The 20,946-nt window shown below is 38.9% G+C and overlaps 3 protein-coding genes across 5 annotated transcripts in view; 2 read left to right on the top strand and 1 right to left on the bottom strand.

Annotated features, from left to right (window-relative positions):
- The first annotated feature begins 974 nt into the window (after nt 1-974).
- emc10 (ER membrane protein complex subunit 10) lies at nt 975-4,854 on the top strand. 3 transcript variants are annotated; one of them, XM_020605397.1, is made up of 8 exons: nt 976-1,115; nt 1,252-1,318; nt 1,965-2,077; nt 2,276-2,389; nt 2,853-3,037; nt 3,223-3,316; nt 3,924-4,020; nt 4,536-4,624. In XM_020605397.1, exons 1-7 carry the CDS (start codon nt 987-989, stop codon nt 4,008-4,010), a joined length of 789 nt encoding a protein of 262 aa, XP_020461053.1. In that variant the 5' UTR covers nt 976-986; the 3' UTR covers nt 4,011-4,020; nt 4,536-4,624. The 3 variants fall into 3 exon arrangements, with proteins under 3 accessions (XP_020461052.1, XP_020461053.1, XP_020461051.1); XM_020605396.1 differs by lacking the exon at nt 3,924-4,020 and having other exon boundaries at nt 975-1,115; nt 1,968-2,077; nt 4,536-4,854; XM_020605395.1 differs by lacking the exon at nt 3,924-4,020 and having other exon boundaries at nt 4,536-4,854.
- Nucleotides 4,855-7,938: 3,084 nt separating this feature from the next.
- akt1s1 (AKT1 substrate 1 (proline-rich)) lies at nt 7,939-13,561 on the bottom strand. Its single transcript, XM_020605509.1, has 6 exons — nt 13,415-13,561; nt 12,136-12,919; nt 11,784-12,051; nt 11,620-11,700; nt 11,351-11,526; nt 7,939-9,707 (listed from the first exon to the last, which is right to left on the bottom strand). Exons 2-6 carry the CDS (start codon nt 12,526-12,528, stop codon nt 9,570-9,572), a joined length of 1,056 nt encoding a protein of 351 aa, XP_020461165.1. The 5' UTR covers nt 12,529-12,919; nt 13,415-13,561; the 3' UTR covers nt 7,939-9,569.
- Nucleotides 13,562-16,335: 2,774 nt separating this feature from the next.
- Nucleotides 16,336-20,946, top strand: part of tbc1d17 (TBC1 domain family, member 17) — a 6,302-nt gene continuing 1,691 nt past the window's right edge. Inside the window, 14 exon segments of the mRNA XM_020605384.1 lie at nt 16,336-16,483; nt 17,365-17,460; nt 17,550-17,627; nt 17,723-17,825; nt 17,917-18,100; nt 18,222-18,333; nt 18,760-18,930; nt 19,065-19,190; nt 19,307-19,410; nt 19,521-19,615; nt 19,725-19,841; nt 20,475-20,575; nt 20,888-20,943; nt 20,945-20,946. The exon segment at nt 20,945-20,946 is cut by the window's right edge and continues 33 nt beyond it. Coding sequence (XP_020461040.1) covers nt 16,457-16,483; nt 17,365-17,460; nt 17,550-17,627; nt 17,723-17,825; nt 17,917-18,100; nt 18,222-18,333; nt 18,760-18,930; nt 19,065-19,190; nt 19,307-19,410; nt 19,521-19,615; nt 19,725-19,841; nt 20,475-20,575; nt 20,888-20,943; nt 20,945-20,946 — 1,372 coding nt within the window. The 5' untranslated portion in view covers nt 16,336-16,456.

Genomic DNA, 20,946 nt, shown 5'->3' with positions numbered 1-20,946 from the left:
TTTAATCCATAATCATCAAAATTGAAACAAATAAAGGCTTGAAATATTTCACTTTGTGTGCAGTGAACTAATATAACATACAAGTTTCACTTTTTGAAACAAATTATTGAAATAAATGGACTTTTCCTTGATATTCTAATTTTTTGGCACATACCTGTATAGACAGGTGTGTGGCTTTCCTAATCACGTCCAATCAGTATAATCAAACACCGCTGGACTCAAATGAAGGTGTAGAACCATCTCAGGGATGATCAGATGAAATGGACAGAGCCTAAGTTAAATATATGAGTGTCACAGCAAAGGGTCTGAATACTTATGACCATGTGATATTTCAGTTTTTCTTTTTTAATAAATCTGCAAAAATGCCAAAAATTCTGTGTTTTTCTGTCAATATGGGGTGCTGTGTGTACATTAATGAGGAAAAAAATGAACTTAAATGATTTTAGCATATGGCTGCAAGAGGGTCTGAATACTTTCCGTACCCACTGTATTTACAGTATACTGTAAATATCAAAATGCTAGAAATATGCATTCAAAGACCAAATGCTTTTCCTGTGCAACAGCACTAGCACACCAAATAACAACTTTGGCATATCTAAATCTGAATCAGAATCAGAATCTGCTGTATTGGCCAAGTGTGTACAAATGCAAACAGAAGTGAAAAGTAAATGTATGTTAGTATAATACTGAGAGGTAGCAATATACACGCATGTAGGATAATAATGTAAACAAAGCTTTGAGTAATGAAGCCTTTTCTCAGCATAAGGCAAGTAAGCCTACACACATGTACATGTGGACCAATCAATCAATAAATTTTAAAAGAAAACTAACCTGAATTAATATTTAATTTTATTTCAGTGAGACCTACAAATGCTCATTAATGCACATTTCAAGCAATGATAAAATAAATAAGTGAGAAGAAAATAACTTATTATTAGAAACTTTTTTATGAAAATCACCGGAAATGCTGATGTTTCTGTAGTAGTATGTTTGAAAGTCTTCCGGTGCTCGTGTCTATCAAAATGGCTCGTGTATTACTATTTAAAATTGCGGTTGTTTCCAGTGTTTTGTTTTGTGTATGCATGGATTTTGTATGTTGTAATAATGGCAGAAGGGTGCGTGTGGAATGCTTACTAAATAACTCAAATATTTGACTATTTAATAAAACCTGCACCTGTTAGCTAACGCTAACATCTAAGTGTTTAGCATTAGCCTAGGAAGGCTAACTGTACATTTTATTTTTATTTTCAGGTTGGTGATGCATTGGACACTGACTTCAATGTATTCTCCGTGCCTCTGGAACACTCATTTGAAGCTGGTGAGAAAGCTTTGCTATGGTTATGTTCTATAACACGTTTTTGCTAATGCTGGTAAGCTAATTAAGCAGCCTTTTGCTATCCGAATGGAGAGATGTACACACCAAACTCCATTCAAAAATCTGTCAGTTCAACATTTTTGATTTGTCGACAATTCAGTTTACCTGGCTCAACATAAGTGAAGACTTTACATTTGGTTATGTGTTTTATAAAATCCGCTATGTAAAACTAAGTTGCAACTGCGTTTTATTATTGACAATAATGTAGTTTACTTCATTGCGTTTTTATTGCATTATTTCCCTTAAGGAGACAATTTATTTTAGGTACGCTGGCAGCTTTGCTAGCAATACGTTGTGAAAAATATCTTCTGAACATTTTGTAACAGTGTCCAATTAAATTCTGTGTATATGTTGGCCTTCAATATGTAGAAGTTTTTAATGGACATTTACTTCCTCTTTGAATTTTAGAATCTCTTTTTTATCGTTTTTCCAACGAGTCATTAAGAGATTGATCAATAAACATTATGCCTAAATGTCCTGCTAAAATTTTCATTGAAAACATTAAATGTGTACTTGTGGTTTTATCGTTCCAGTGATTTATTAGTGGTGTCTGTCCTGTTCTTACTGTATATTGTCCTTCATGTTTCAGAAGATGTAGCAAAGTTTCAGGTTCGTGGAGCACTGGTGTTGAAAAGTGGAAGGGAGCCAAGTGTCTCACTAAGTCAGAACCAGCTATCAGAGGAAGACAGAATCAAACTGAAGGTAACCTATGATGATTAAAATTAGCAATTAAGTATTGTTAATTACCATAGATCAAGAGACTGCAGCAAGTTTATTACAAATTTATAATGACCACTGATGAGAAAACTTGGGCAATTCAATCTGAAGTTAGAGGCTGCACAGAAGAATTTTATTGTAACTGCCTCTCTATGTTTGGTTTGAATTTGGATGACTCCGCAGGAAGTGGCTGCAGTGGATGGTCTGTACAGAATCAGAGTGCCTCGTGTTTACCTCCAGGCAGACAGACAGACAGAGCGCCAGATGGAAGGTTACCTTACAGCATTTGTCAGAGCCGTATGTATTTTAGTGATCTTCTTCTGAAAAACACTTTACAGTAAGTTGCTCATTAAAACTTCATTGGGGAAATGAGAGTATTAGTACATGTAAGAGTTTCATCAGTATCTGAGTAGTTTATCCATTTTTTGTGAGATGCCTGCCATTAGTGGGACAAATTATTTACCAATAATGTCTCTTACAAGTTAAATTTGAAAGGATAATGAGAGTCTAGGCTTGTTTTAGCCTATAAACTGCAGTTACCTCTAATTTTGTTGATATATTTTTGTTTCATAATTGGTTTGTAGTCGGGCTGTGCCATATATACTGTCTGCATAATCTTAATTGCTATTTTAATGATGCATAACATAACTATAATAACTATTATTATAGTTATATTGATCTGATTAAGCTGCATCATATCAATTGTAGACTATTATTCTTGCAATGCTAATATGAACCTGCATTTTCATCTGATCTTCAGTGTGCCATGGTCGAGTCCCATCTGAGCGATGTGATCACCCTCCACACTGATGTCTCTGGGTACCTCATTGGTGTCTCCATAGTGACAATACCTGGTGCCTGTAGGGGCACTGAGGTTGAAGATGAAGTTGATCTTGAGGTTTTCAACACCACACTCAGCTTCATGGCTCCTGTAAACGCACCTGGGTCAGTCCTCGACTGCGTGTCTGTTCATTTGTTCTCTATACTTGAATTTATTCATAGTTGGCTTAGCAGCTTTACATACAGTATTTTCTCATAGGCTGTACAAGTCCCTCTGCGCTTTTCTTCCTTCCAGATTCACTTTGTGTTTGGGGATTTTGTTTGAACACTAATTGCCAACTTTGTTTCAGACCTGAGACAGCTCTGTTCCTTGAACGAATGGAACAGGAAACTGAGAAGAAAACAAAGAATCCACAAGAGCAGAAATCCTTCTTTGCTAAATATGTAAGTACTAGCCAATAATGCCAGCAGGCTCTGCCTTTGGTAATCAGGCCTTGAAATGGTTGCAGATTTTCAGTTTGTTCTCCCTGTTGCCATACATTTCAGACTTGTCTAAGGATGCTTTCATACCTTTAGTTTGGTTTGTACAAATGGTTCATAAAAATAGGCCATTTGAACATGTTGCCTGCACTCAGGGGCTTTTTTTTTCATTTTTGGTAACATTAAATGAAACAAATACCAAATTAACTTGCTATACATCACTTGTAACTGGAAGATTGCTTTCAGTTCAAAACCAGCAAATTCTAAGATTATTCTGTCCATAAAGTTCACATTTAAACTTCAGTAACACAAAAATAGGTCCGCTTTAAATAGTAATCGTGAGATTTGGTTTGTCTTCTCACATTTTGACTTGTCAGTTGCCATAAAAACATCTCTCCGTCTGAGCCGCATTTTTTGGAAATGTTCCCACAGAGAACCCAGTGTTGTGTCTTGTCGATTGGCTCGTGTGAGCTCTTTTATGATCTCTCTGTCTTGTTTTGCACTGTGCTGTGTGTAGCTGTCTTGCTGTGCCCAGTGACCTGTGCTGACTTGGTGTTGTGCTGTGTTCCAGTGGTATTTGATTCTGGGAGGTGCAATCTTCCTCATGGTCACCAATTCGGCACAGCCCCCAGCAGGGGGAGACAGAGAGCAGAGCTGATTCCACTGAAGTACTGTATTTGTGGCTTGTCCTGTCCCCCTTCCTCTTCTGTCAAGCTTTTTATTTAACTTCTAAACAGTGTGACTAACTGACACCCACCTGCCTGTTTCCCACTAATGTCTTTTTCCACTATTTGATTGTTTTTTCCAGGTCCAATGTCAATACATTTCAAACTGCTACATTGTCATATAAAGCTCACATTTTTGTAATTTAAAATGCTATGAAGAAACACTGAACAGCCTCCATGCAGATCCACCAAGATCAATTTAAAGTGTGATCTTAATTGTTACAAAAATGTTGAGCATGTTTGGTGTTTGATCCTGAGATTTCTTCTTTATTCTACAGCCTCTCACCCACTTTGACACCCTTTCTTCACATTTGTTCAGAAAATGTATTAAGCCTAATCTGGGATGACCAATCTGTAACTGTTTAAAAGATATGTCAGTAATCACAATTACATTTGTCATGCTAGAAACAAAGATATTGTTGTATTTACATTGCTTTTTTTTTTCTTGTCTTTTCCAGTGGATGTACATCGTGCCTCTCGTTCTCTTCCTGATGATGTCTGGTGCTCAGGACCAATCAGGAGGAGGAGCTGGAGGCGGAGCGGCTGGTGGAGGTGGCCGATAATCACCACACTGGAAAGTTTGTGTTTTTGGGAAGATTTACTGAACAATAGTTTGTTTTTGTCTGTTTTTAATCACTGTACATAATGATATTTAATGGAAAGAAGTGTCTGTCACACACCACTGAAACCTGCACAGTATAGACGAGATGCTGTGCATGGCAGATGACTGCATTTTAATACTGATGTGAAAATAAAGTATTTATTACTTGAACTGAATAACGTAAGACTGAATACTTTAATTTCTCAATTCTTGACTGGAGTTTTACTCTGATGCTTAGATTTTGGAGTACAGTAATATTCCAATTGGAATAAAATGCACATAAATAGGCAGTGGCTCTGTACATACAGTATATTCTCAATCACATTCTGATTAGTGAAGAAAAAAATCACTGTGAGATAGTGAGCTGCCTGCAAATTCTAAAATAATAAAAAAGTTACATGATAGCGTGGACTGTGTTTGGGTTTATTTTCCATGTGGTGGCATAATTACACCTTTCTTCTGTACACCAGGCATTTGGGTCTTCTAAGAAGCAACAAAATATAGTCAGTACAAAATTAAATATATTTAATTAATTTGCAAATGGATGGTGTTAATATGAATAAAAAATTATTCATCAAAGTGTGGAAGTAAAGAGATTACTATGAAAATATTAGTGGTTTAAGTATTCTGATTGTTTACTTAAATAAAGGTATCAATACCCCAGTAAATACACTGCTAAAAGTAAAAGTCATGCATTAAAAATGATACTTAAGTAAAAGTGTAAAAGCATTACCATGAAAATGTACTTAAAATACCAAAAGTTAAAATACTCATTATGCAGAATGGCCCATTTTCCATTAATGTATATCATTTTATTGGATTACAGTTACTGATGCATTATTGTGACCATCACCGCTAATGTTAGCATAGTTACCTTATATGCTTATAATTTGAAGTACTTTACATGCTCTTGTGTAGCTCGTGAACTTCCCATCAAGGATCAGTGATGTCTTATGATTATGCTTTATTTTTTTTATATTAATTTCATTGTGAGAAGTAACTAAATTTATCAAATAAATGTAGCGAGTACAAAGTACAATATTTTTGTCTGAAATGTGGTGAAGTCAAAGTATGGAGTAGCAGAAAAGCAAAGTACAGACACCCAAAAATTGTACTTTTGTATAGTACTTGATTTTGTGAAATCTGAGAAACAGTAACGAGTGTGGATGACCTACACAGAGGGGGTGACAAATGATGACCAGACTGGCCAGTAGGCCACTGGATCACTGTTTTCATTTACTATCAGAAGACACAGAGTGACTCAAGGACTGTGGGAGGAATGGACAAAGGGAGATTAACACACCAGCCCACAACATGACAAACATGCTCTCAGCAGTGTCAAGTAATAGCATCACACTGACAGTCTTCTTAGAATCCTGCAGTTAGTGGGCATGATGTGTACCCACAACAAATATATGCTAAGGCCTTTGGGTTCTTTATCTTGAAACGTAAACCTTGATCGACACACTGAGACTTCCATGTATCAGAGCTGAGCTGACACTGCACACACTCTCCTCTGTGATCTCCTGTATGTTGACGTGATTTACTGACAATGACTGGCAGCCTGAGAAAAGCACTGCTGGAGAGCAGCTTCATAAAGATGAGAGGGTTTAAAGTAGCTGACTGGAGCTGACTTTCAGGCCACTCTGGAAGGTGCTGTGCATTTGAATTGGTATACAAATCAATTGTGAGGGGATGCCACAAAGCATATTCTGTATATAACATCTATTTGTCACATGGACAAGCTGTACTTAAGACACACTAGCCTATCTCTTTCTTTTCCAAGAAGGAAAAGCAGTGCTGCTACTGGTACTGCTACTGGAAGATAAAGAGCAACATGACATATTGCTATTGGAAAATCACTGTAAATCACCAAGGGATAATGAAATACAGTAGGTTAATTAAATAGTCTCATGTAAATTTGATCAACTCAAGATAAAGTTGAATGTATTTTCGTCTAATTCTCTTACATTTCTCCTGTTGGTCACCCTTAGGAAAGCTGCCGCCATGTTTAAAGAATGGGTTTTTTTTTTAAATATTACAATAAGATATACAAGAAAGCAGAATAAAAGCAATAGTAAACCACACTCTGTATTGACTATTACTACAGTATTTGTGTTAAAAAATATCCAACCTGCCTATACTCAAAGCTCAATTCAAGCTAAACAAAATGCTGGGGATTGTCACTTTAACATCTTCTTTTTGCAATTTACCAAATCTGGGCAGATAATTCAAAAGTCAATATTCAATATTAAATTCACAAATATGAATTTAGATGACAAACTACAGGGTTCTCTGTCTTATAAAGACAATGAATATTTAGTTCATTGTTTTTTTTTCATTCTCCATCTGTTTCTTGACAATGCCATCCTTATCTGAACTGCTTCTGTCTCTTCACTATTAGTCTCCCACTTTCTGTTTGGATTTTTCCCTCTGACACCAAAATAGGCAAAGTTGTGAATATTTTTATTTTACACAGGACTCTGTATGTGCTTGAGTGGTTAACTTTACAGTCTGTCTCTTCGATGTGCTGAATTCAGCTTATCTGAAGAAATATGCTATTAACTCATTGTCTTTACTTGTACAGTAGAGTGCTTATGCCCTCTAAAGGGTTTTATTAATACTGCAGCCTCCCATATAATTATGCAATGAGTCTTTCTCTTTTTTGGTGTTGCTCCTTTATTGGAAACATAAAAGAAATTAACAGAACATTTATTTGGAAATGTCAGAAACTGACATTTGATCCTTTCAAACCAACCCAAATTACTCTCTCTCTCTCTTTCACACAGTAACTTTCTCATTCATTCGGTTATTTCAAAAAAGATATCTGGAGCAAAAAAAAAAAAAAACAATACTGATTTACATTCATTCTATCAGTCAGTCATTGGCAAAAGTAAAAGTACAAATAGGCATGTATGCTGGAGCCCTCCACTCATGTTTTGAAAAGCCACCAGCTTCACATTAGGTTAACCATTTCTCTGGTTTCTACCCCATTAAGGAATAGATTGGTGTGTTGTTGTTTTTTGGGGGGGAAGGGAAGTCCAACTATTTGCCAGCCGGTCATGTTATCTGGTTAACTATGGGAGCATATAAAGAAAATATTCCTGTTGTCATGGGAAAGATCTGGCACAGCATGCTAGCACTTTAGCATATAAGATGCTGAGTGAACGCAAAGACCATATCATTAAAATTATTAATAAAACTGACCTCTTCAAGATAAAGGGTTCATGACTTACAGATGCAAATATTTTTGTACTGTATTTAATGTCATTAACTCCATGTAGTTAAATGTGTTTTTTGAAAAAATGTTTGGTTAGCAAACTCAAAAGGTATTCTCCGCTACAAAGGCTGGATTCTCCCTGCCAACTGCAAAATTTCAAGGAATATTTTACCACTTTGAAAATAACACTTTCTTTTCAAGATTTAGAACAGGATGACTGACACCACTCTCATTTCTGTGCCTTAAGTATGGGATTAGCCTAGCTTAACATAAAGACAGGAAGGTGGGAAAAACAATTAGCAACAACAGTTAGCCTTTGACATTCAAAAGTATGGCTACTAAAGTTTTTAAAGCTCACTAAATAACACTTTATATCTCATTTGTTTAAACTGCACACATAGAAATGTAAAGATGGGAAGTTTTATAGGGAGTTTATGTTGTATGTATTTCTTAGAAAAAAAACACACCCAAAAGTAGCAACATCCTGGAGTCTTATCTGCACAGTGAGGTTACCAGACACTAGCACTACTGTCATTACAAGCAACCAGGTCAGAAAAAAAACAACTTTGTGATGCTGGAGAAATACATCTACATAAAATTCAATTAACAATTAATTCCATTCATGAAAACAGAAAGCTACAGTTTGTCTCTAGTTTCACTTGTCAAATTGTTCCAAGTATGTTGGGAATAATGGCCAATTTCCATGTTATTTCAAGTCTTCCAACATGCAGCCTATGGGTAGAGACACTGCAGACGTGCTGGGTGAATCAAGTAACAGGACCTACCTCTGCACAAAACCAAGACTTTTCATTTTTATATTCATGTTCATGCGCAAATTAACAAACAAGATAATATCACCTTGTTAATTAGAGAGCTTTAGAGCTGCTAGTAGGAGTGATTTCAGGCTAGCTACCTCTCCTTGCTTCCAGTTTCTATGCTAAGCTAACGGTTTCCTGATTCTAGAGTCGTATGCAACAGACATATCTGAAAGTAGTATCAATCTTTATCTCTCAAAAAGAAAATATGCATATTTCCCAAAATGTTAACAAACTACCCCTTTAGATTAATTTTGTATCACTTTTATGAATAGTTTTAAGTTCCTGACAGCTCACATTTTGCTGCATATCTGACACTTTAGAGCTACTTCACATTGCAATAATACTAATATCACTCAAAATTGCATTTGTATGAGGTGCTGGAGCTACAATAAGGTACTGGTGGCTGCTCCCAAGGGTTCTTATCGCTAAATAGGTAATTAGAGCAGAGGGTGAACTTCCGAAAAACTTAGCATCAGCACAGGAGGTTCATAACACTCAGCCTTAACGGTGGGAATATTACACACCCAGTTTTAGTGTCCTTTTTTAAACAGTGCAGTGGGTCACTACACACATCTTGAGGTCCAATCCTAATGTAGTGTTGGGGGATGTGTAGTCACTAGAATTGTGAAATGTGTAGTGACAAGGAGGAGGGGGGTGGGGTCAGAGAATAGTGTTGAAAATGTTTAGTGTTCACATTTCTTTTTCTTGTTACTCCCTGCAGCATGTGCCATTCATTTTGGTTAGTGAGAAATAAATGATGGTACAAGCAGGTCCACATCTCCCCCTGTCATTCTCTCCACATCTCGTTCATCACTCCAACGATTTTTTTCTCTTGTCTCGCCCTCACTCTCACTCAGTGCTTGAGGGAGAAGTCTCCTGTGTTCAGACGGGGCCGAGGCAAGGCCCCGAACATTTCTGTTCCATCAGTGGCTCCGGGCACCAGCAGGGCCTTCATACTGGCTGCGATGTGCTCCAGGTCAGCACAGCCCACCTCATGGACAGACACAAAGAGACTGCATGTTAACGTAGCACACAATCGTCAGGGGAAGTTAGGAGAACATATGCACATCAGTAGGAAAACTGGATTACATTTCTGTTGTTTAATGATCACTTCCTGTTGTTTGTGCTCTCAGAAGATGGCATTTGACATTCTGAAATGTTACTTGTAAAATATATAGCACAACCCTGCACAAAAGTCACACACACATATACTGTCACATGAACTGATGGACCTATGAGCTGATGTGCCAGGAAACTAAGAAATGAATAGCTCCTTTGTTTCATCCTTAGACAGGAGGCAGTATGTCAAGTGAAAACATCAAAACCAAAACACAACTTATAAATGTTGTCATTATGTATTTCTTTTAGGGATGTCTGTTTTTGCATTTTGGTTAAGCTGAACAAAGGCAATGGTTCTCAGTGAAACGCCACAAAACAGGAAAAACAAAATGGTTCTGAGAGCCTGCATTCTACTATTGAAACATTTACTAACTAAAGCTACTGCCTTCCTTGTAAATTAAATGCAAGACTTTTAATACTTCCTGAGCTTTTTTTTTTTTTTTTAGGAAACACCATTCAATACTTTTCAAGCCTGCAGATAACCTGAACGTTTACTCTAGTCATGTAACTGTTTCGTAACTATCTGACTGTACTGAGGACTGTCAGTCACAGATATGGTCAGCACAGATAAAAACCAGATCTAGTTCCTGTATTTCCTAATAGGTCTGTACTAGAATGACTGAACAGCAGCTAACTGAGCTGCAGAAACCTTAAGGAGTTCCCCTATATGTGCATTAGGGTTCTGCACTGTGAAGCAAGTTTAACTTAGTCTGGCTCTCTGTGGGTGAGCTGGCTTCACAAAACCTAACACGGGTGGTCCTGGAGGAACAGCTGGTTCAAGTAGTGGAGTACATTTACAACTTTACCCTAGAGTAATATAATCGCAAAGCATTTATTTTCCAGTGACAGTTGTGATTTTTGTCCTATGATGACACTACCTATAAAATGAAATAACAGCTCATTAAAAGGACAAGTTAATGTCTGATAAAACTAACTGAAATTCATAATTAACAGTTTACTGAAGTGTGTGGATATTTTTCTCTGTTTAAAATACCAGGTTAATATTTTTGCCATGGTGATCTAACCCAGTTTAAAGTAGCTTCATGCTCTTAGTAAACCTGAGGTAAAGATACTACCTTAAGTATGTGACTTAAGGAAGTAGTAGCATTAAACTCCAAATCACTCCACTCGTCTCCACCCAGCGCTCCCTCTCCCTGCTCCACTGTGCCACGCTCTGCCCAGCTTATCAAATATTTGTCATTATGAAATTACAAGAAACGAGAATGCAACATAACTTACTGATCAAACAGAAGTAATTGAAACCCTCTAATTGGTAAGAGAGGTCAATCCTCCTCAAAACCTTTTAGAAACTAATACAGCATCCCTTCACTGCTGCTCAATGAATCTGGTAGGCTTCAACAGCACCTCTCCACATTAAGACAAGTTTTGGAGCATATTTCTACAACAAATATATTTGCATGCTGTAGCTTTGAGACAAAAACTATCCAGCTAACTCCACAACAGTTTGATCTCTTCATGCCTCTTCTTTCCTTTAGTAAAATGGTATGTGCTCACCCGCTCTCCACTGTTGCTGTCTCCCTGAGCAGCTCTGTTGCCTCTGCAGCCCCACGCAGGCACAGACACAGGCAGCGAGCGGGCCAGAGCCATGGGGTGGGCATGACGGGACAAATATGCAGCTTGACCAACAGCTATGCCACGCAGCGGTGGAGGAGCATCCTCACTCAACGAGCCTTTGGCAAATAGAAAAAATGAATGTCAACAATGCACAGACCAGGATCTGTGCACACATGTAACTATATTCAGTCAACATACTGAACTCTTACCATCAGTGCTCTCCTCCTCCCCATCAGACTCAAACGGCTCACAGTCCCGCGACAGAGAGTCCTCATCCATGGAGAAGACACCTGAAACAGAAAATGATGTAAATCCACAGAATTGAAGCAAATCAGTGTATTTAAAGAGACAGATGAATAGCATCACTCCTCACCAGCACTTTCACTTCCATAGGGTCTCCTCTCATCCATGTCTTCCTCTTCTTCCTCATCTTCACACTCTTCTTCCAAGTCCACAATCCCAGACCTCTGTCTCCCCCGCCTGGCCTCCAGTGAAGTCTTCTCCCGTTCCCTGTCTCTGTTACCATTCTGCCCGGCGCCATGCCCAGTACCAGCTCCTGAGCTGTAGATTGATGGGTAGCTTTGGGAGTACAGTCGGCCATTGGGACTGACTCCACCCAGCCCACTGTCCCCTGTGTAGCTCTGGAACAACACAGAATGAAACACACCAGAAATGGTTTTGAACAAGCACCACTGTGCAGTATGCAACACAAGCAGGCCACTCACCCCCCTGTGTCCAGGGTCAGAGGTCAGGTCAACCACCAGCTTGCTTCCACCCTCTTCTCCAGCCTGCTGTGTGTATTTTTGGGCTGTTAGCACGGTGGTGGAGTGAAGCACACCAATGTCATCCATGTAGCGTCGTGCTGACTCGGCCAGAAACCCCTGCCCCCATACGTTATAGGAGAAATCAAACTCCCTCGAAAAGGCACTGCCGCTCTCCCGTTTCCTCAGCCCATCTCCGTCTCCAGCTGATGACCGGAACTTCTTACAGGCTGTAAGTATGGCCAGGTCACAGCCAGACTTTTGGCAATACGCTTCTGCAGCAGAAATTAGCACCAGCCAGCTCTCTTTGTAGTTGTCTAGGATCTCAGGCTCAGATGACTGGGTGATGGAGGCCATAATGGTGCTAAGTGCTGTTTACAGCTTTCTAAAATGGACAGACTTGATGAGACAACTGAGTAATGCTGATGAGTGACAATGAGTTTTAAGGTTTAAACTAGTCAGAAGCTTAGATAATGGTGAATTTTAGGGGCACCACAACAAATAGATAGAGACAGTTAACTTTGGTAGCTATGGTGCATCTGACTTTGCTCCAATGGCTGAAAAACCACTTCACTTATGTTTCTTCTGTGTTGCTGGTGTATGTTAGTTTTTGCACTGGGGCAGATGAGAGGGAAAATAATGATTTATCACAGAGAGAGGCACTAGGTGACTAAGATATGATATAGTGGGTGGTGTCCTTATGCACTGCAGAGCCAGGGGAGAGATGTTGCCAAATTGCTGGTGATACCTGGGAAAAAAGACAAAAGCAAGTATAGCTGAGAAAGAAAGAATGAAAGATAAGTAGAAAGAAAGAAAATTGCAAATTGGTGCTTCTGTTTTTTCTGCTGTAGGCAACAAATATGGCCAAGTAATCTGACTGCACCAAGTAAACGTGATACGATCACAACCTGGTCAAACTTGTCTGGCCTCTGACTGCTGCAGCCCCCACCACTTCGATGGGGCTGCATGACACCAAACAATGCTAACTAATGTAGCTGCTATGATGTTAGCTACTGGGGCTCTCTAACGATCCCGTTTGCTGCCATCTGTGCAATCGTTTCGTTTGCTGTATGCTGCGGTTTTTCCTCTGCACGGTTGCTGCAGCTGTTGATCTTGTTGTTTATTCAGTGTTGTGTCCAACCTCCTCATGATGGACCTACATATCACCTCCATTTTTCAGGCTATAGCAGGCGCTGAGACGCGCAATTATAAATTACAGATATTAGAAAAGACGTTCACCTACCTCTTCAGCTTTTTCTTCAACGTTGCCAGGTGTTTGTCAACCTTAAACTTTGCTGCTTTTTATCACTCGCCTTCTACGTTCTGCCAGTTTCCTCTCCCCAAGCTAAGCGCTACACTAGCAGCAAGTTAATAAGCGTTAAAACACGCTTTTCCGATTACAGATTTCAAAGTAAAAGCCGTCATGCTTAAGTTAAAAAAATGTTGCAATTAATATCATTGCGCTTGTTATTTTTACTTTTGTGGAAGAGTAATATGGCTTACTTAGTGAAATTTTACTTGTAATAAATTAGTTTACTCTGTATTATTACTTAAGTAAAGGGTCTAAATATTTTCCGTGGGCAAAATCAAATTAAATCCAGTTCCTGCATTGTACTGTACAGTTATGTTTGGACTATCCACCAGAGTTGTGCTAATATACAATGTACTATTTTATACTCTTTCTTGTGTATTTTATTGTTGTCTATATTGTAAATATTAGTGCATATTAATCTTTAGGCTCATTTTCTGCCTTTTCTTTTGTTTTATACTTAAAATTGTATATTTTATACTTAAATACAATTATATTAGCATTAATTATAATCCAATATATTCTGCAATGGATTATATTGCATAATGAGCAGCCCACTTTTACTATTACCTCAACAAAATATTTATGCTTTTAATTTTAATGTTAAACTCAGCTCGTATCCGGTTTAGTACCGCTAATATACTTGACTTCACCTGACGTCACCTGTTTACTGACTTCCATTCGAACGCACGTTGTACATATGACCGAGCTCGGTGGGCGGGCTCGTGCACGTCTTGTTCTCGTGGACGTTTGTAGCCCACCTCGTCACATAAACCCACCATCTGCTCACTAGTCACACAGTTAGGCTACACTTTGTTTCTGAAGGTGAACTTGTCACTGCAGCTGTTAGATTAATTTATAGTGGTATTCACATTAGTGCTAGTAGCCTAATGTTAGTAAACCTATATATGTCATAAATGTATACAATTTATTATATACATGCAATATGAACCCCTGTAATTTGTTCCAATAAACTGCACGCCCTGGATTTGAGTAGAGTTGTGTAATTTGATTCCTTTATGTTCAAAGTTTATGAAATACCACATTACCCACAGATTATTATGTGTTTCTTTTCTTGTAACATCGTGCAAAATCAATCATATCAATTTTTTAATTAATTATAATAATGTTAATGTTTAAATGTTGAATATCAGTTAAAATCGGAGAGCAGAAATCCTGTGATACAAGCCCTGTGTTTGGCTAGTTATATGAGGAAATATAATAGTTTCACAGTCAAGCCATTCCTGTGCACATGTATGCATAAGTGAACATATGCAGAATTGTGCATATTGGTCAGCTGCAGTGCTGCAAGAAGTACTCAGATTCTTTACTTAAGTAATAATAACAAAAACACTACTGCAGCCAAAAGCACTGCATTCTAAAAGCATTCTGATATTTTTTCAGTACCAAAGGTAAAAGTAGTAATTATGTAGAATTAATGTATATTATGTTATTGGATTATAATTTTGCATTATTGCATACATTAATTAATACATTAATTTAAATGTTGCAGCTAGTAAAGGTGGGGCTAAAGTATGAAGTAGCAGAACCATGTTTAAGTAATTGTAATCCGGTTCTGTACCGGAAATAAATTCCTTGTGTGTAACATACTTGGCCAATAAAGGTGATTATCCTTATCCTTATTAGGCTATTTAATTCCCACCACTTTGTTGTTTGTCAAAAAAAAAATCCAACCAGTGTTAAGAATCATACATACAAAGAGTTTTGTATTAATGGTAGATCAGTGTTAGTTATTTTTATTTCTTCCTTCCCCCATGTGGAGCAGTGATCACCGTTGGAGACAACGTTCCAAAACTTGCGTTAAGTATCACACTTGGAACTCTAAAACTTGAAGGTATTAAAAAGAAGGGTCGCAGTTTTTTTTTTTTTTTTGTTTGTTTTTTATTGTTTCTGACTTGACAAAGGTGAGTGTCACTGTGGGCCTGAGTTTAGAACTGTGAGTGTCCACTGCCCCCCAGTTGTCACAATGAGGAACGTTTGTTATATCCGCTTCTATGCCAATGACATCATTGGTTGGTGGAGTCAAAGCTTCTTCTTCTTCTTTCGGCTGTTCCCGTTAGGGTTCGCCACATCGAATCATCTGTTTAAACCTAAATCTATCCTCGGTATCCTGTACTCTCGCCCCAATTAACTTCATGTCCTCTTTTAGCACAAGTTGGTGGAGTCAAATGTTGTACTGTAAACAAGTGGTGTGATTAGCGCCCTCTAGTGTTCACCGTTTAGAACTCAATACAAAATTAATGCAAATCAATACAAGCGTGAACTTAGAAATGATAGCGTACTGCCACGTTTGGTCAGTAATTTAAAGATAGATACAAGTGACTAAAGTGATGCAAAAAAAAAAAACTGACTACAGAAACTATTTATCTAGAGGAGAACACTAAACAAGCTGTTATCAATTATGGATAACTCTGACCATCCTCTCCGATTTGTGCTTGATAGACAGTGGAGCTCCTTCGCTAAAAGATTTCGACAGCTTCGTTGCTGTAAAGCACGTTATAGGAAATCTTTCCTGCCTTATTCCATTAATTTGTACAATACATCATCTTGGAGCATTAGATGTTTCCTGGATTGACAGTAATTGTATACTGAATCACCTTTTGTATAGATTTGCATATGTTTGATTCATCATGTGATTATGTATATGTACTTGATTGTGTTGGGTTTGTTTCTAACTTTTAATGTATTTTTATTTGTTTTATATTTTAGTGGGTTATCTATTCTATTTATTGGTATGTGTGCTTGATATTGAGTGTGAACCGCTGCTGAAACAATGCAATTTCCCAGATTGGGATTAAGAAAGTATTTCTATCTATCTATCTAGTGTCATTGCCTGATTGTCACGCGTTGGTTCATGACGTCTCCTATGGGGGCGGGTCTCTGTGTAAACAGGAAGTATGACGTAACGTTTGTTTTGGAGGAATAACGAAGCAGTGTGACACAAGCTTTGGGGAAATGGAGCAAACCGCTGAAGATTACAAGGTATTCTGGAGTTTATACGATAACTTTATGGTTATTATTATTATGATTATCTTGCTGTCGTTATTTAAATTTGTGAATACTGACAACGTCCTTCCCATTCGGCTGTGAAATTTTGGGTGCAGCTATTCGAGTTTAGTGTCAGTGTAAGCTGATGTTGAGCTAGCTAACGTTAACTTATAGTTTTTCAGTAACCTTCCATAGAATAAAACTGTCAGCTACATGTTGCCATGTGGATGGTATAAAAGATGTATATCTAGCCGATATATGTACAACCATTCAGACTCTATAGCTAAGTTGGTCGATACTAGCTCATCACAGCAAAGTCTAAAGCAAAGTTTTCTAGTCGAGTTTCTGGCCAGGTGACCGCCCGGCCACCCTGAAATCATGTGATGTGCCTCTGTCATTTCCCAGAGCCTTTGTTATGCGATCTCACTTATCTGTCACAGCTATGTTTTAAAATACGGTGGAGCTCTTGATCCCTATACATGCTATTTTGTTTGGTCTGTTGGTAATGTTACAGTTTGTGCAATAAAGAAGACCTGATTTTATTTATCTGATTAGGTAGAAAGGTCGCAGTCAGTGAATCCCTAAAATGAATCGGTATTGTGATAATCCTTTAATTAGATTTTTAGTTAATTACCCAGTTTCACAAACAAGTAGGAACAATGTAAAGTTTTATTTTCATCTGTATCTGACCATATATCAAACTGGCAACCTATATGTACCTATGTATGTAACCTATATGTATGTATGTATGTATGACAGTGCACCAAGTGTTAGATTTTAGATCTGAGCCTTTTTAGAAGTGAGCTATCTCTTCCACTCTGCTGTCATTTCACAGTTGCGCTTCACTGCTTTATGTGGGATTTCTTTTTCCTCAGATGATATTTGAGAAGGAGGGGGTGTACCTCCACACAAACGCCAAGAAGGGTAGCCTGGACACATCCATGCCAGGGTTTATCCGCATTGTGGAGCGGGTAGGCAAATCTGTGTGACTCTAGCTTGTTTAGATACAAAGAGGGTGGTGAGAAAAGCACTGGAGTTATTAACCATGTCTTTGTTTTAGGCTGGGGTGCCAGCTTTAGAGTGGAGCCCACTGCAGGATGAGGCTGGCAGCACTCCCGCTGTATTCTACACCAAAAAAGTCAGTAGACATTGGTTTGCTCCACATAAATAGGACAATAGTGGGAGTATTTTTCTGTCATGTAACTCCCATACTACCCACTTCTTACTAATTAGGATGGAGAGGAGGATACGAACTTTGACCCTGGTTATGAACCAGACTGGGCAGTTATCAGCACTGTGAAGAAGGATCGAGAATGTGTTCCTGTCAAAGTATCAGGTGCAGTTTATGTTTCTGTCACCCTGGGAAAAGACTTTCTGTATATTGACAAAGGATGGGTGAAACTAAATATTCCCTATTTCACCTCCAGGTCAGTGGTCGTTCTCTCTGCCTCTCTCAGAGTTGTACTCTCTTCGGCGGGCCCGCTTCTCTTTTGGTCGAAACTTCCTAGTGTTGACTAGTAGGGGAGGTCACCCGCTTCCTCCTCTGCACTTCCACAGAGGCGGAACCAGGGAACTTCTTAGGGCTCTGCACCATTACATCATCCTTGACCCGTAAGTACTATCATCTCAAACCCATCTGCAATTAGACTTGATCTCAGGACAGTTTCAGTGTTTACATCTTTGTTGACATCTTAAAAAAGCGTACTAATTACATGGCTCTTGCTATCATTAGGTCCCCGGTTGATGGACGGCTCTTCCTCGCCTACCCTCATGACTCAGGCGCTCTCTCGCAATCCTTTGACAAGCTGCAGCTCTGTGATGATGGCAGCTCGGATCTTGTCTCGGTAATATAACCTTATTTACTTTTGGTATTTTAAAGAAAAACAATGGAAGAAAGTAGTCTGTAGTTCATTTAAAGGGGCCATGATGTTATCAGTTTTTTAACTGCATCACAGCACAAAGTAACTTTACATTCTTTGAGATTTCATAAGCTTGTTGATCAGTACTGATTAACTGGTCAAAGTCACACTCCGGGCCACACTTTGTTTAAAAATTTACATCCTAATCACTGAGGATTCTAACCTCCACTCACACTTGTTCCCTCATAATGAAGCATTGTCAGTGCTGCAACGAGTAACTGAAATGTCTCCCTGTCAAGCCAAAATGTGGGAGAAGATGAGCTGTAGTGAGTTTGTTGTAATCCTCACTCCAAGTAAAACACCCCTATGTTTGCTCTTCTTTGTGTTTCTGTTGTTTTTCTGCACAAACAGAGATTTATTCAGGACCCCTATGCCACAACATTCAGTGGATTCTCCAAAGTCACCAATTTCTTCAGGGTGGCACTTCGGCCTCCAGAGTTACATAGCCACTCTCGTAGTGCTAATGATCCTGGCATGCCCCAGCAGTCTGACGATGAGCCCGGCTTTGAACTCATCACCTGTGTAAGACACAAAAAGAACCACTTAGTTAAGATGTTAGTGTGTTTACAGGTGATCCCAGGTTGTTACACATGTGAGAAGAGATGTGAGAAACAGAGACAATCAGTTGTTCATCTTTGTTTTTGTCTTCCATCAAGGGGGTTGAACTTGGCCCCAGACCAAACGTAACCAGAGGACCACCTCTAGATAAGTGGAAGGATTTTCTGGACCCAGAGGGGCGTGTGAAGAACCCAGAGATAATCAAAAAGCTTGTGTTCAGAGGGGTAAGACTGGAAATACAGAGTAAATATCCTGTCTTTGTAGAAGATGCCTTCTGTTTACTGTTTTCAACCGTCTACTAGATATGCATTTCTTCTGATGTCATTCTTGTCTCTTGCAGGGCATCATACCCTCACTGAGGAATGAGGTCTGGAAATTTCTCCTGGGTTTTTATCCATGGAACAGCACTGCTAAGGAAAGGGAAGATATATTGCTGGCCAAAACGTTAGTGATTTTATAATAGTGCATCCCCTCTAAGATGTCTTTTTGATGGTTTGATACTTTAGTTTTATACAGATCTTCTCTTCTCAACTTATGCCTTCCTGTGTCTGTAGGGATGAGTACTTCAGAATGAAGGTGCAGTGGAAGTCGGTCAGTGAAGAGCAGGAGATGAGAAACTCCCTCCTCAGAGGATACAGAAGCCTGATAGGTCAGCCCTGCAGTCTGTCAACTTACAGAAGATCTGTTCACTGTATCAGTCAGCTGCCTGCTAGAGCAGGAGGTGTTGAAGTTGAACTGCCTTTGTTCTGTTGTGACAGAGAGAGATGTCAGCAGGACAGACAGACACAACACTTTCTTCTCTGGGAATGACAACCCCGGGCTGACTCTGCTTCATGATGTGCTGATGACTTACTGCATGTACAACTTTGATCTGGGTATGTATTTATAAGTTGTTGGCAAACAGAGGTACACTAACACTGTCAGTGCCAATACAAATATTAAGTAATTACTCAAGAGGATTGGCCTGTGCAAGCAATAAATCTCTTTTATCATTTGTCATTTGTGTCTTCTAAATTATTTGCTTAGTAATCGTAAAGGTGCATTAACTAAGATATCTGTCTTAGTTGTTGTCCGATAAATCAAGTGAAAATGGGTCAGGGTGTAGTGTTGTTCTGCTAACCTACCTCTCTATATGACACTCTGCTGCCTACAGTGCTTCTGTTGCTATCCCAACACCCCTAGCATGTGTTTTCAAAATATGTTCTGTAAATTAACTGTAGAGTTGTTGGAATCGCAAGCAGCCATTTGAAAAGCCTTGGAGACCTCTCTGCAGCTAAAAGTCATAAACAGTGGCTGCCAGACCAAAAAAGTCACATGCTTCTGCGCAGAGAGAGTGGGACAGAACGACTCATCAGACTTGCTTTTTGAGATGGAGAGTGATTAAAACAGCCAAAGGACTCGAATTTTATTCAAATATAGCATTCTTCCTTCTTCTTTTCTGTAGTAGTATCTAAAGCTAATGTGTTTGTTTTGGTAACATCAGTGACCAAACTTGTCCATCTGTCCAGGTTATGTGCAAGGGATGAGTGATCTCCTTTCCCCGCTCCTGTTCGTCACCCAGAACGAGGTGGAGTCTTTCTGGTGTCTGACGGGCTTCATGGAGCTGGTGGTGTGTAGAGACTTACCTCTTTTTCAGGAGCAGTCACAAACCTCTGGTTTAGTTTAGTTCCTCTACTTATGTTCTTCAGAGGAGAATCCTGGCTGTACAGCTGTGTTGATTCTTGTGTAGTGACATCACGCTTCATCAGCAGTTCTGGTTTAAATGAAAACAGAAAGCACATATTGCTACATTTGTGACCTTTGTTACAGTTACAAACTGAAAAGCTAATGCAAAAATCAGTTTTAGAAAGGCTGAGACATTTGGTGAACACATGACATCAACATGGACTAAGCGCTGACTCTGCTGTTTTCATCTTTGCAGCACCAGAACTTTGAAGAGTCTCAGGAGGCCATGAAGCAGCAACTCCTTCAGCTCAGTAT

This window comes from Monopterus albus, unplaced genomic scaffold, assembly GCF_001952655.1.
Source record: "Monopterus albus unplaced genomic scaffold, M_albus_1.0 scaffold70.1, whole genome shotgun sequence".
Taxonomy (NCBI): Eukaryota; Metazoa; Chordata; class Actinopteri; order Synbranchiformes; family Synbranchidae; genus Monopterus; species Monopterus albus.
The sequence above is the reverse complement of the archived record's forward strand: the minus strand, read 5'-3'. Positions and strand labels throughout refer to the sequence as shown.